This window comes from Symphalangus syndactylus, chromosome X (assembly GCF_028878055.3).
Source record: "Symphalangus syndactylus isolate Jambi chromosome X, NHGRI_mSymSyn1-v2.1_pri, whole genome shotgun sequence".
Taxonomy (NCBI): Eukaryota; Metazoa; Chordata; class Mammalia; order Primates; family Hylobatidae; genus Symphalangus; species Symphalangus syndactylus.
Genome location: NC_072447.2, coordinates 153015219 through 153031109, shown reverse-complemented (window position 1 = coordinate 153031109; position 15891 = coordinate 153015219). Strand labels below are relative to the sequence as shown.

Genomic DNA, 15891 nt, shown 5'->3' with positions numbered 1-15891 from the left:
CTGTGTGACTGTGGGCAACTTTGGTCACTTCTCTGTGCCTTTCCCCCCAACTCTCAAGAGAATGGTAACAGCCCCTGCCTCTGAGGATTAAAATGAGAAGAGGCAGGTGAAGCATCAGGTCCCATGCCTGGCCCCTGGGCACAGGCCAGCATGGGCTGGAAAGGCAGCTCTTGGTGGCAATAGCATTTCCAATTTGGGGACCCAGCTTCTCGCCTCTGCTGGCAAAGGTCGCTTGCCCCCTTTATTGTGCTCCTAGCCCTAGGGAGCTTGACTGCTCGGTCTTTCTCCTGAACATTTTCTCCAACCCCACCTAAGTAATTGGTTGGGTATGATTTGCGTGACCCCAATAATTAAGAATTCTCCCTCTGAGCCAGCTGATCCAGCTCTGGGACAACACAATCAGTCTACAAAAATGTACCCAATTGAAGACAAAACAAAACAGAAAGGCTCACAATGTTAGATGGTGACACGTCTCCAGGCTGAGGATCTTGCCTGCTAGTGAAAGAGTTCCCGTGTTGATGCTGGGGCTTCACCGAGCTAGCTGCAGAAGTCCATGCAAACAGATGGCAACAGCCCTATAATAAAATCAAACCAAAGTGCTCCTGAACTGCAGACCAGGGCCCAAGCCCCGGGTGGCCTGCCGTGTCCTATGTGCTTTGCCTGTCTCCACACCGCTCCCCCGGCCACCCCCATGGGAGCTCTGCTTGCCGTATGGTCAATCAAACGACCAACTCCCTGGTGTCAAGCACTCTGCATGGTTATGCTCCAGGAAACCTGGATGGAAAAGACACAACCTCTGTACTCTAGGGGTTGCCACAGGCGTGCTCATACAGAGCTCTTAAATAAGAGGTCAGCCCCTGACAGGTGCTTCCCTTGGGCCAGGTCTCTGGCCAAGCACTTTATGATATCTCCTCCTTGACCACTCTCCAGAAGAGGGAGGCACAGTGGGAAATGGAAGTACTGAGGACAGTCACAGAAAAGCTTCCTGGAGGGATGGTGCCTGAGCCCTAAGGAGCTGCAGCTGTTGGACAGGAGAGAAAATGTGGGAAGGGATGACCAGGCCCAGGGAACGGCCAGAGTAAAGGCTGAGACCAGACTGCGTGGGCCAAGTGCTGCAGGCACTTCTGGGTACTATAAACAAAGTGCAAGGCAGGGCCTGATGGATGCTGAAGGGCCCAGGAGGCTGGTGGGGCCAGCTTATGGGCCTCTGGGGACTTCTGAGCAAGTGTAAAACATGATCTGGTCACTGTTTTAGCAAGACGACTCATAGAGCAATGGATGGTTTATTGGGAGAGACCAGTTAAGGGTCAACTGTATGAGTTCAGATAAAGAATCGAGAGGACATGAACTTGGGCAAGGATGAGAGGAATGGGAAGGACGGATGGTAGATGGTGAGTGAGTATTCTGTGTAGGCACACGTGTGACCTGGCCCCACTGAACCCTGCCTCCTGGTATTTACACCCTCATGCAATCTCCTCTGGCTTACATCTAATGAATAGAATACAGCAAAAGTGGTGGGATGTTACTTTCTAGACTAGGTCATAGAGACTGACTTCTGACTTGCTGGCACTATCCCTCCTCCCTCTCCCCCCATTCCCCTGCTTCACTGGCACACGCTCTCATGCTCACTCAGATGAAGCCAGCTGCCATGTTGTGAGATGCTCTGTGAAGAGGCCATGTGGCAAGGAACCGAGGGAGTCCTCTGGCCAATAGCTCATGAGAAACTGAGGCCTCAGTCCAACAACCTGCAAGGAACTGCTTCCTGCCAGCAACCACATGAGTGGGCTTGGAAGCAGATTTTTCCCACTGAGCCTTGAGATGACTGCAGCCTTAGGAGATACTCAGCCAGAAGACTCAGTTAAACCATGCCAGGATTCCTAACGCCCAGAAATCAGGATGTGGGGGTAACGTATGCATATGGTTCGAAGCTGGTGCTTGGGGTAATTCGTTATGCAGCCACAGATAACTAATACAGGCAGGGGTCACAGCAATGAAAACTGGGAACTGTGATAGACACGACCCAGGTGGAATCAGCTGCATTTCATGACTGAAAAGCCTGGAGGAGATGAGGGAGGGTGAGAAGTCAAAAGCAATTTCAAGAAGAGCCCAGGCTCTGGAGTGAGACCACCTGGCTTCAAGCTCCTGCTCTGTCCCTTGCGAACTATGAGACTCTGGGCAAGTCTTTCAACTCTCTGAGCCTCAGTTTCTTCATTTGTAAAGTGGAGGTGATGAGAGTGACTACCTTACAAACACCTTTTTCCTTTCACGACCTGCCTGAGTATCCAGCACTGTGACAAATGGCATGCTGAGGTTGCTCAGCCAAAGTTTGCTGTGGCATTTCTAGAAGGCTCAGCGTTTGTCCTTCTGCCAGCAGGGATAAGATTTAAATGCTTCAGTGCAATTTCCTTACTCTTAAGACGGATTCACTAGTCTTTCTACATGGCCCAGTGCAGGGAAGGCATTTCTGTATTCCGACTTGTCCCACCTGGCTCCTTCCACCGGGAGCACCTCGTGGGTGCAGCTTTCCTTCTAGGGAAGTTGGGTGACTTGAACAGGCACTGAAACCGTAACCTTGGCCTTATTAACACTGTGCTTTTAACCACACAGGATTAGCTGACTTCAGTAGACTTTTTCAGCATCTTTTCCAGTCTCAGAGAGAACTACAGCCTGGATTTACCCTCCAGAGCCAGATATTGGCAACATGAAACACAGGTGTTATTTCCAAAACGAAAGAACACAGCCAGATCGGAGATTGTCTTACCTGTCTGGGCAGAGCAGGCATGGAATCTGAGGCCACTGATCGCTGAAAACGCTGGGGTTGCTGCATCATCTGCTGCAGAAGGAATGAAGAATGGTCAGGCTGCTGCTGCTGTTGCTGCTGCTGCTGCTGCAGCTGCAAGGTGGCAGTGGCCGTGGAGGAGGCAGTGGCTGAAGAGGCCTGCGTTGGTGTCGGCTGCTGCAGATAGTGGAGCAGGGAAGGCTGCCTAGAGGTGGCAGGCATGGAGGGCATCTTCTGGGGACCAGGCTCAGAAACAAAATGGGACAAGGGCTTGGTGTTGCCAAAAGTAAATGGCTCCGTGGCTCCTGGGCTGGAGCTTGCCATCCCCTGCTGCATGATCATGCTCAGGGTTTTGGATGAGTTGCTGCTCATGGGCTTAAAGATCGCATTTGCTTGCTGCTGCTGCTGCTGCTGCTGCTGCTGCTGCTGCTGCTGCTGCTGCTGCTGGCTTAGAAGATTACTGGTGGGAGTGAGGCTTCGGATCAGGGAGCACTGTGGGGTGAAGGACTGCTGTGGCAAGCCTGGGCTGGAGAGCTTCTCTGGGCGATAGGGTGGGGACGGCCCAGGGTTGCTGGCAGGCAGAGCAGACATCAGGTGTCCTTGAGGGGTTTTGATGGTAGAGGACATGAGATTGGCAAGAATGGAGCTCTGAGGGCCGAACTGCGGCTGTTGAGTGAGAGCAGGGCTGGGGAGCTTCTCAGGAGCATAGGGCATGGCGGGCCCCAGGGCAGCATTGCTGCTGGACGTCATGCTTGACAGTAAGGCATTGGGAGAGCCTCGGAGAGTGCTGCCCGACATGCAGGACACCATGAGGCTCTGGGGGCTGAATGGGGGTGGTGGTGGCAGTGGCAGCGGTGGTGGGTGTGGTGATGGCACCGGGCGGTAAGGTGGAGAGAGTCCTGGAGGAGGCAGACCAGACCAACTGGGGGTGGGCCCTTGCTGCTTTGTAGCAGACCCCTGCTTGCTGGCTGCCAATGCCTTCAGCTGGTGGGCGTGATGCCACTGAGGCACTGGTAAGGGGGGCAGAGCGACAGGGAGCATGGCCTGGACCTGGCTCTTGGACTGTGCCATTGAAGAACTCGGTGACACTATCTGCTTACTGGTGGAAGGAATCGAATAGCTGATCCCTGTGGAGGAGGACGGGATCTGAAGTGACATGCCAGTAACTTGGCTGCAACTAGAAGCAAACTCCTTGCTGGAAGCCAGGCTCTCCAAGTGTGACATCTGAACCGAAGGCTTGGGAGTTGTGCTTAGGGTTGCCTGGGGATGATCTAAAACCAGTGGCTCTTCTGGCTTCGTCCCCAGTATCTTCTCAAGATCTAGCTCATTTGGAGAAGGGTCTTGAATTTTGGTGAGCTCCTCCAGCAGCTCTTGAAGCTCCTGGTCTACAGCCGGCACGCTGTTGATTTTCTCATAGTAAGGAACAGTGGGCCCTTTCAGTCCCACTTCTGGAGTCTGTGGTACCACAAATGGTGAGCCCATGATGTTGCCATTCATAGGGTTATTCTCCAGCAGTAACGACTGGCCAGCCACTCCCATAGCCGCAGGGCTAGGATTCATTGTCAATGGAGGGACCTGCAGTTCTGCACAGGCAGTACTAGGATGAGCGCCTGGGCCCATCGCAAGGGTGACATCTTCAAGGCAAGGCCTCTTAATTTTATTAGGGTAGCCCCCATCAGCCATGTCTGGAAACTGGAAGTGGTCTTCTTCTTGTCTCCTCTTAACAGTTCCCTGTGAATGGAAGAGAAGAGAAGAGGAGAGGAGAGGAGAGGAGAGGAGAGGAGAGGAGAAGGGAAGAGAGGTGACACACACACACACACACACACACAGAGAGAGAGAGAGAGAGAGAGAAAGAGAGAGAGAGAGAGAGGAATTTTTATAAAGTCTTGGCACATTAAAGCTAATGAACAGGAAACGTGCATGATAAAACACACTTCTCAGTTTAAAGACTTATAGTTGTGAAAACTATAAAATACAGCCTGTCTTTGGAACCATAGTGCTTATTTCTTCATTATTATGTTTCATCTAAACGGTCTAATTACATTTCAAATAAGGCATTATGTTGTCTGTATACTAAAATGGGATAGAACGTTATGCAAAGGGTAATCTGCCCACTTCAAGGAGAGTTCAACAAAGCTATGCAGAAGTCACTAAATGAACCATGCTGCCAAAGGCAGGCATTGGAGAGAAAACTAGAAGTAGCTAAATAGTTTTAATTCTTTCCTGTCTACAGACACATAGATTTTAACAAAGGAATACCATGGTATAGACTTGAACTTTTAGGCTGCCTTCTTGTCTTGGTTAAATGCATCAGGCTGCAGTGGTAAAATTGAATACAACAGAGCCCTTACAGGAAAGAAGTAGATCTGGTTGTGTTTTCTTGGGGAGCTGTTTAAAATACTGTTTGGGGAAAGCACAAGTTTCAGAACAGTCATTGTAGGCATCGTATTCATTGTTCCATTTATTTTTACACACACACACACACACACACACACACATTGCTATGTGTACACAAAAACAATTTGGAAGAACCTATACCCAACAATTTGGAGTGGTCATTTATTTGGGATGACTGGCAATTCCCTTTCTATTCTCTTCATTTCTGCTTGTTTGTCTTTAACGAGAAGGACTCATAATCCAAAAATTTTAAAAAGTATAAAGTTATCTAAATAAGAAATTTTTCTCTGAAGATGCATCCTCGGGTTGGGGAGATATCAAACAATGAGAAAAGGCCCCAATCTGGGATCTGAACTTCGGGAGAGCTGCCCACCATTTATAGAAGCACGGCCTTTGGGAACAAAGCAAAGTCACTAGCAATGTGAGACTTCCTACTCTTCATGGCTTCATACAGTCACCCATCGCTGTTGTGTTACAGACCATGACCTGTATGTTAGCAGGTAAATGGGAAAGGAAGTGGGGGCAAAGGAGTATGTGCGGGAATGATCAAAATAAGGAAAGGAAGAGAGGGATCTGGAAATCACTTGAATGCCGATAGCTGAACAGGTAGAATTCTTTTAAAGCTTCCCCCGCTGCCCCCCGCCAAAATAACCCCTTTTCAGCTTTGGAAGTTTCACTAGGACATACAGTGCTCATCCTCTGATGTCACCTTAAGTTTGGCTCGTCTGGTTTGATGAGCTTGTAGCCCACTAGGGGCTCAAGGCATGCATGGGGCCACTTGCCAGCACGATGGGGGGCATGACTGTCATGGCCAAGTGAACATCAAAGTAGATCCCCAGGGCTGTATGTCTCAGGCCTTGCTGCACATCAGAATCACTTAGAAACATCCACATTCCCAGGCCCTCCCACCACAAACTGACAGCTTCATCCAGGGTGTGGCCCAGGCATCGGGAGTTTTTCCAACAGCTCCATGGCTGATTCTCAACAGAAAACCACTGGCCCAGAGCAAGGGTGGAGGCAGCATGGCATAGGGCTCCGATCTTGGCCTTGCCACTGAACCTCTCAAAGCCCCAGTTTCTTTATGTGTAAAATGAGTGTAATTATAGTTCTTTTCTCATGAAGGTGCTCTGACTATTAAGTGAAACGGGGCACATTGTGTGACACCTAATAGCTCCTCACTAACAGGTACCTGGCATTATAAAGGGCAGGTATGGAAGGGTTCTGGGAGTCTAATACCCTTCTTAAAGACAGGGAGGTCTCTGAGACCCAGAGAGGGGCAGGCCTTACCCAGAGTTGCTCAGCCAGAGGGCAACAAGGCCCAGGTCAGATGCAGGGTCCCTCCGCCACCACTCAGCTGCCTCCAGACCCCCTGCCTTCGCCATGTTGGTGGTAGGACACTGCATCGCCCCCACAGAAGGGGCTTGCCAACTTGAGTGAGAGGACTTGCACACTTCTTTGACTTTTCTTTTGAGATGCCCACAATCTGAACAAGGGCACTTCAAGGGACAGCTCTGTCACCAAGCTCATCTGAGGCCTGAATACCATGGGTCAGGCAGGAATGGGTTGGAGAGGTGTAGAGCAGGCACAATAAGAGGGCTGAGGCCCATGCAGTCATCAGTGCCCACTTTCCCAGGAGCCTGACTGGGCACAGCACCCATAGTGTCCCTGCACTGGTCCATGGAGCAGCTTCACTAACTGTTTGGCCCACAGCAGGTGCTCAGTAAATGGCAGTTGAACGAATCAATGGACAAAGGAACATAAATGACCCAACACACAGGGAGCTCAGCCATTTACTCAACCCATTATGGAGTAACCTACAAACAAGCCACGGGGTCCCAAACTGAAATTGTGTCTCTTCTACGTTCTCCCAAAGAATCCAATAGGTTAAAAATAGAACTGTTTGAAATAGATCAATCAGGGACGATTGCATGTGGGTTTGACATAAGGATCCCCCGCAGGGAGTCTGAGCTGGCAACAGTCAGGCCCAAAGTGCTGTTCATGATGTCTCGAACTGCAAGACAGTTGTGACAATGGCGAAGCAATGCAGAACCAGGCAGGCCAAGGAGGAGGTGGGAGTTGGGGAAAGGAAGGGAGGGCAGGGGCTGTGAGGGGCAATGGTCTGGCATCCCTGCCACGTGAGCCTCTGAAATTTGCTGGCAGCTTCTATGGGCTCCCAGAGTTTTCACTTAATTGTTGGTCTGCCATTAACCTGCTGGGAGTAAGGTGCAGGGATGGAGGAGGCAGGGCATGACCACCAGATACTAAAGATACCAGCTGGGGCCACTGGCAAAGGAAAGGAGGCTGCACCTCTCCTACACGAGAGCCTGTGTACACACACCTTTTCCAGCACTCATCAACTGCATCCCAAGCAAATGGTCCCTGATCAATTCCAATTCTAGAAACCAACTGACTACTCAATAACAAAGTAGATCCCAGCAGGCCGCCACTGCTGGAGTGGATGCCACTTTTGCTATGCCAAGTCTGTGGCTGGACAGCTGCTGGCATGTACACTCACTGACTGTTTCATGAGGATGCCTAATTAAGCGGGCAGGCTCACCTGGCTTTTCTCAGGGGTGGGGTTGGGGGGTGCTGATTGAGGCTGCTGTTTTGGCAGAGTGGCAGGCTGCAAGCCTCTTCTGAGCTTTCATTTTTCTATGGACTTCAATGAGACTTTACTTTGTCAGAGGCCATGCAGCTCCATGTTTTGGATTTCATGGGACGAGCTTTCAACAGTGAGCCTGAAGTGCCCTGGCTGAACAACAAGAACACCAGCCAACCCTAAACAAGGCCGAGGAGAGGCGGCTGTGTTTACACGGAAGTGCTCAGCCTCGCTGTAATAGCATCTGCCTTCACCAGACATCAGTGAGGCGTGGAAATCTATTATCCAGCTAATTTTGCCCCTAGATAAAGGCTTGCTTTCGTGTCTTCTCTTTCACAGTCCCATGATCTGTTACTCATCTCAACTGCGAGAAGTTGGCTGGGCTTTCCCCTGTGCCCAGTGCCACACTCCTGCCTTCGCTGGGTCACCTGTGCCTGTGGCTGATGCCACTGAGGTTTTGCCTGCCCAGACTGGGTGTTTCTGACTAAATCCCACAGCCACCATTTTAGATCAAGGGCAGGAGATAGCTCACTGCTCCGGAATGACCTCCCCTCCCAGCATCCTGGTGGGGGCGGAAGGTCCCCAACCAAGCTCCCAGCCCTTCCTAAATGAATCTCCCTGCTTCACCCATGTGCTTTTCTCCAGTCTCTGTGGTCTTGAAGACGGCAGGGGATTAGTCCTAGCTATCCCACAGCTCCTACTTCCTTCAGGCCTCTCCCTGTGACAATCAGTAGCCACTGGCAGGATTTCCTCAGAGCATATCTCGAGCTTGTCTTCTTAGAGAAAACAGAATGGGATATGATTTGTTTTCAGACAATTAGTTAAGGGATAAGGACACTGGACCCCAGACGTCCCAACTCCCAGCCAGAGCCCTCACAGGCTCTGTCTTTGGTGGCGAGGAAGGGGGAGGGAGTGAGTGACAGTGCCCTGGCATCTTTTAGAAATGAATTCCTTTCTCTCCATACATAAATGCCTGCAGAGTCCCATTTCAGAATCCGACAGACAAAGCCACCAATGTGATCCCCATGACCTTATAAACATTGATTAAAATGCATTTCAAGCCATGTGATGGCCTCCCCACCCCCTAAATAATGAGAAAACAAAGGTTTCTCTTCTGATAGAGACAAGTTCAGCTCTGAAGTCAACATTATTTCTGGTTCTATCTGAACAATGACATATGGCAACTCTTCCCTTTCTATATTTCTAGTCCAGAATGACAAAAAAGGGGAAAAATTTCTTAGAGAAGGTAGAGATTATAAGAATACAGTCCATGTTCATAAAATGAGCATAAGGAGAATAAAGAATATAACTTATCCAAAGAAGTCTGGGGCTGTTATAAATGCTTAATTTTGGACACTGTAGCCGGAGGTTTAACATGGACACCAATAAAAAGGTCAGCAAAGGGTATGCACTGTTCCTATTGGGCAAGAAGATAGGAGGTCAAAGGTAACCAGGAAGGATAAACTCAGGGAGCCTCATTTTCCCTCCAGAGGGCACTAGGCATGTGGGCACTGGGCATGTCGGCCCTGGGCAAAATTGTCAAAAAGGTGAAAATCGCCTGTGGCTTATTTAGTCTGCTCTTTCTTCACTGGTGCCTCACCAGTTCAGCTCAGGCCAGTTTGCTAGCCGGTTCTCCTAGTCTCTTCCCTTACATCCATACTCCATGGACAACTTTATTCAATATTGTTACATTTTCCCCCTATGAATTTTGAGGCACCTGATGTTGGCCAACTAAATAAGACTTCAAGCCCTCTGAGGACAAGATGGTCCCCAGTAGACTATCTCAGAAGAAAGTAACGAAGATGGCATGGGGCATGATGGAGGTAGCTGTAGAATAGATAAGAAAATAATGTATCAGGAATGGGTTTGAAGAGACAGATGGGGGATGGGGAGAAAGAGAGAGCGTGAGAGCGAGGGGGAGAGAAAGACAGAATGAATATGTTTGCATTTGCACATGGGATCAAATGAATATCCGTGTGTATAGTATCAATGCCTGTATTTGGTGATGTGTTATTTACATGTTTATTTTCAGCAGAATGTCCCAGCAAACTGAAACTGACCTTTCTGTAGAACAAACAGGATTTTGAGCATTTCCGGAATTGCAAGGCATGAGGCTCTGGAGAATACCAGGGTGGTTGGGAATGGCAGGGAACCCTGAATGCTAATGCTGATTGGCTTCAAGAGGAGTCAGTTATGTCTCAGGAGCAAATCTCTGATAATGGGTGGTTTGGAGCAAGAACCTCGACCTACAAATCGGAGATTTATTGGTGTCCCTGATTCGCCCTGAACCAGCACTCGATGCAGGCAGATGCAGGCTGCGGTGGAGGAAGGGGCCCTGGAATAAGCATGAGAAGACCTGCAGTTAAGTCCTAGCTCCCCCGTTTGTTGTGTGGCTGTGGGCAAGCCACTCCCCTCCCTGAAGCTCAATTTCTTCTTCTGTAAAATGGGTACTTGGCCCACCATGTGTGCCTCACAGTATTAGTGAAAGCTTCCACTGTACTCACTAAAGAGAGCACTTGGGGAGCAGTAATCACTACTGATGTCATTCTCAAGGCCCTGTGTCCTTGCGTTGGGCCTCTGTTGCTTTCTTACAAATAAGGATGCATTCACTAGGATAGGCGGATGGAGTGGAAGTAGGGGGAGGCAAGCAGCTTAGTCCTGACAGCACTGACCTGACAGCCAGGGATGCTGTCTTGGTGGCTGAGCCTGGAAACTCCTGCCTCCTGCTGCTTGCCACCACCTGCCACTCTGAAGGCTGCCACAGTTATCAGCCTTTAGCCACCCTGATCTGAGGGCTGGGGCTTCAACAGGCTCCTGCCAGAACTATCTGAGCAGCAGCCTGGAGTGGCTGGAAGAGCACCGACAAAGGCAGAGATGAGCAGACCTCGGTGGGCAGTGTTCTAGAACTACTTTCTCCTTTTCTGTAGTGTAGACAAGCCAGTTGGAAGAACTGACAGCTCTAAGGATGATCCTCAACCTATAGATGTATAGGAATTTAATGAGCTCAGAATTCGTATTGTACCATCTCTGAGAAGAATCAACGTATTCTGCCATTGAACAAGCATTTGTTGAGAGCCAGGCTCTATCTCCTAGACTATCAGAACTGCTGGGCCCTTCAAGACGGGCTGCTCCCACCCACTCATGTTAAGCCTGGTGAGGCCTGTAGTCTGTTTTCACAGGAAGAAACCCTCACCCAGTCTTCTCCAAACACATTCCCAGGTTCTGTCATTAGTGGGATAGAGATGATTACTGTGGGGAGAAGAGAAACATCTGGATGGATTTGTTGAGGTTGACCTATAGAGGTGCTGCCTGAGGGAGCTGTAATAGAAGCTAAGGGTCAAAGGAGAGGGCCCTGTCCCAATCCAGATGACTCCATTTCTGCTGGACCCAGGTTCACAAGCTTAATCTGCATTTCACCTAAATTTGGCTAACAAGCCCAAAATCACACACGCAAACGGAGAAGTGGAGGCAGAACGGAGGTTGGAGGCCACCAAGGCCACCGGGAAGAGGTCATTTAAGCCCAACCTGGGCTCTGCCTCTAAAGGACCTTGTGGTGTGACCTCTTGTAGGTCCCTTTCACACTCGGGGCCTCAGTTTCCCCACTGTAAAGTGAATGGGTCCCAGCTTTGGTAAGCTTATGCTTACCTGATGCTTTCTTCCTGGGCTGCTCTTGTAGAGAAAAGATAAATCTTCTTCCTCCATCCACGAGGGCTTCTTTCCCTGGGGGTGAGAGTAGGCTGAGGAGAGCCACTTGCACACACTCTTAAAGAAAGTATTACCTGCACCAGCTCAGTGAGAGGAACAGATCAGACTGTTACTTGAATCAAATTATGAGCCTCCCCAAATATATCCATGACATTTAAATATGGAATTACTTGAACATAGACTGTGGGGTCTGGTGTGGGGTGCGGGAGACTAGCAATGTGAATCCTGAGAGTAGCAGGTCTGCACTTGTTGGATCAAGAAAGGCGGCCTAGAATTCTGGTCAAATGAGCTGTGCTTATTGACATATTCTATTAGAGAGTACTACCAAGTCACCAGTCACCAGAAAGGCTGCCAGCTCTCCAACCACCTCCAGGGAACTATCCTGAATGGGGCCTTAACAAGCCTAAGAGAGGGTTGGTTTGAGTCCCAAGCCAATATTTGCTCTGCTGTATGTCAGTCACATGGGACCCAAAACAACCCTCTCCTAGGTGCCTCACCAGTCGCTGCAGGGATCACAATTTCAAGTTTGTTTTTTTATGGTCAAAGTCCAGCATAGATTAAATGAAGGGGTGGTGATGATTGTGTTAAAAGAGAACTCCAAACCAGTTTAACTCTTGGACACACATCCCATCTCACCGTGGTGCTTCTAACCTTCTAGAGATGATGGGCTCCTATTTTCCGATGACAAAGCTCCCCACAGGATTGCTGCCTGGCCATCAGGGAGTGCCTCTGTAACTGAGGCTGAGATCCCACTTTCAGTCCTCCAGCTGTGGCCCACCCCTGCTCCACCACCGGGTATGGCCTGTCCTAGGCTCTTAGGTATGGCTGCATTGTGAAATGATGGCTACAGAGCTGGCATCTCCTGTAGTCTAGTTCATCTAGTGCACTACATCATAGTTAAAAGAAATCTGTTTAAGCCACTGAGGGTGGCTCCTAGTGCCAACTCCAAGAACAGGAAGCTTCCCTTTCTTGGGAGGAGGGGCAGATGGTAAGGTGGATGGTCCAGGTGAATGGGAGCAGGGCAACCACAGTAAGTACTGGACAACAACACAAAGACTCCATGTGTGGCTTCCATCGAGTCCCTCTCCAATTGGTTTGGCCTTCTCTGTCCCATGCAGCACTTCAGCAAGGGGCCTGGCTGAAGGCTATGAATTGTGTGGAGCCTCCTCATTGCAGTCTCCAACCATCTGATGCTGGGAAAATGTCACCAGGATGCAGCCATGCCATGTGGCCAATGAACCGAGAAAACACCCCTTTTCTAGAATGCTCTAAAGAGGCAGAATAATTCAGAGGTGAGGAAGGAAATACTCCACCAGAGACCCGGGCAGTTCCTACAAAAGCCAGACTTTCCTTCACCTTGGGAGTGACAAGACCGGTGGAAAGCCCTCTCAAGCAGTAACCCCCAAATGCTCTGCAAGCCGGTGGGGTCCAGATACCGCACAGGCGAGTGGGCTGTCAAATCCCATCATTGTGATGTAAATATCTCTAGGCTGCCCTCGGCTGTGCCTGACCCTGTCCTCAGCTTTCCACACCTCCACCTACAGCCCATGCACAGAAGGACCACCCAGGAATGCTGCAAGTGTAGACTCACCTCCAGGGCCACCCAGGGAGAAGGAGGGCAGTTACGCTGGTGGCTCCAGGCCCATTTGGTGGGTGGTACCTTCACACCACAAAGCCCAAACTGAGGCCCTAGATTTGGCTGATGAGGGCATATTGGACAGGGGGCACTGATACTCTTCCCCATTGCCACCTGGCCTCTGGCTACCTGGACTTGGCTACCTGTGGATCCTCTCACAGGTGCCACCATCTTGGCTGAGTCTCCAGATGCGAGGTCCCTGAGGCAGTGGCAGGCTTCTCGCTAATGCCAATGGGATTAGGAACGGGATAGGTGGGGAGGGCCCTGGACTGGGCCCTGATGAGCCAAGTGGGTTTTTAGAGGGGCTACTGGTACATTTCAGGGACAGGACACCTGGTAGAGCCAAGCTGGGGCAATAAGGAGCCACTGCTAATCTGAGAGCTAGAAACAATCAGGTTCTGGGTCATTATTAATTAGGGTAGTTTGGGCTGTGTGGAAATCACGTACTATATGGGGTAGCCACAGCTCTCCCTCCAGATAATCTCTAAGACTTCTGATTGGGACTGTGTGAATGCAGTAGCAAGATCTCTTCTTACTGCCAGGCCCTGCCAGTCCTGCCTCCACGCCCTGGCTGGCCCCCCTTATGATCTGACCCATGCCAGGCTGCCATAGTATGTTACTTCTGCATTAGCACTCCTTGGGACCTGCCTCTCCACTGTCCCTCAGACTTTAAAGAACTATACAAATCCAAGTGGCTCTTCCCAAGAGAATTGATGTGACTTGAGGTGATTCCATTTCTGGAAGTAGTCACTCCATTTTCTGCCTCACTCTTTCAGTGCTTCACAGAGCAGGATGACCCAGGTGCTCTTGTGGTGAGGATCTTTGTTCAGGGGAATGTGACTTTCATCAGGGTGGCCCAGATAAACCCAGTGGTTTTGTGGTTCAGAGTGGGAATGCCTTCCTAAGAGCAGGACATGGGATTGGACATGGAAGCCTGTTTCTGGGCTCCATGCCTGTTGGATTGGCCCCATCAGATAAGTGGCAACCTTGCCTGTGGGCACCCTGACCAGGGCACACAATCCTCTGCCCAAAACTCCTGGAATCACAAGACACAAATGACTATTGTGGTACTAAGCACTTTGTATGCATTCACAGAGTTATCTTTACAACTCTGTGAGAAAGATGTTCCCATTATCATCCTCATCTTAGAAATGAAGGACAGAGATGTCTGCAGTTTAGAGGTTTATCAGGGAATCATCTCCAAATTGGTGGGGGCTGTAACTTGAGTGTGAGTGGCTAGAGAGAACAAGGAGCAAAGATTAAAGAGTCTTGCCTGCCTGTCTTCCTTCCTTCCTCCCTCCCTCCCTCCATCCCTCCCTCTCTTCCTTTCTTATTCCCATCTTTCTCCTTTCTTCTCTTTCTCCATTTCCTTTTGTTTTAGTAAGGGAGACCTGATTTATGAGTAGACTTCAAGAATGACTTTGGAATACTTACTAAGTTACAGGCACAGCCCCAAATGCGTTTTAGGGTTTACCTTAATGCTCCCAGCGACTCAAGGAAGTCAGTACTAATATGATCACCCCCACCCTCATTGTACAGATGAGGGTGCCCAGTTGAAGAGAGGGAGCGTCACTTGCTTAAGGGCATTTGGCTGGCTAAAAAGTGGTGGAACCAGGGAGTGAACTTGGGTTTGTCAGCCTCCAGAGCCCTGTCCTCAAGCAGAAGTGGGGCTTGGAGGAAATGGGCCAAGGTGGCATTCAGATGATAGGGAAATCGTTGAAGGAGAGCCAGAGCTAGAGAAAGAGAGAGAGAGACTATACCAACTTCCTCTACAAGCAGAGGAAATAACAAGAGCAACCAGTTACCAAGCCTCTGCTTCAGCCCTGTTAACTACATCAATTCCTTTCATCTTCAGCGTAACCTTATGAGGTTAGAAATTGGGGTACTAAGATGAAAAGGCCTTTGGTCCAAGGCCTCCTGGGGGAACACATAGTGACAGACTGCCTGGAAGGTGCAGTCAGGAGACACCCCTGCTGGACCCACGCAGCCTCCCCCTCCTTTCCTGGCATGATAAAAACTGACCCCATTTGGATTTCAGTGGCAAGGTCAGGAAACAAGGTGACAGTCCTCCTCATTGCCAGGACACCAACTAGAGTAGTTTAAATGGGGCAAATAGAAAAATAGTTGCTATGAGAACATTTAAGATCTGCTCTCACAGCAAATTTCAAATATGCAATACAGTATTATTAAATATAGCCAAAGTGCTGTATATTAGATTGCCCAAATTTATGCATCCTATAACTGATAATTTGTACCCATTGACTGACGTCTCCCCATTTCACACCCCAACCCCTGCAACTCTTGGTAACCAGCCTTCTACTCTATGATTTTAAAAAAGTTCTATGAGTTCAGAAACAAATATAACTAGATGAAGTTATGGATGGATGCATTGACTAACTTGATTGTAGTAATCATTTCACAATATATATATGCATATCAAATCATCACGCTGTACACCTTAAATATTATACATTTTTAATTTGTCAATTATACCTCAATAGAGCTGGAAAGAATAAAGAGAAAGAAAAAAAAAACAGTTGCTGGTTAATCAGAGCCTTCTTTCCTGTAGTGAGGTATTTGGGTCTCTGGTTTTGGGACTGAAGTTTATATAATCTGGGGCCCTCTTTATGAAACAGAATATAAAATTAAAACAAAATTAGGTACCGGGTCTTAGAAGGCTTGAGGGATGAACTTTGAAGCTTAGGCCAAAGGTGACCTTACCTCTCTCTGTGCCCCAACAGTAGGCTAAATAAAATGGCAACAAGCTTCAGACCA

General features: G+C 49.3%; 1 protein-coding gene across 7 annotated transcripts in view; it reads right to left on the bottom strand.

The window, feature by feature from the left end:
* MAMLD1 (mastermind like domain containing 1) overlaps window positions 1-15891 on the bottom strand; it is a 142119-nt gene that overhangs the window by 37483 nt on the left and 88745 nt on the right. For 6 of the 7 annotated variants that reach the window (XM_055269260.2, XM_063635319.1, XM_055269259.2 and 3 more), the window contains 2 exons: window positions 11421-11495; window positions 2762-4510 (listed from right to left, as the gene is read on the bottom strand). In XM_055269260.2, the coding sequence (XP_055125235.1) occupies window positions 2762-4510; window positions 11421-11495 (1824 nt within the window). Of the gene's footprint in view, window positions 1-452; window positions 576-2761; window positions 4511-11420; window positions 11496-15891 lie in introns of all 7 variants that reach the window. The other variant, XM_055269266.2, reaches the window with a different exon arrangement.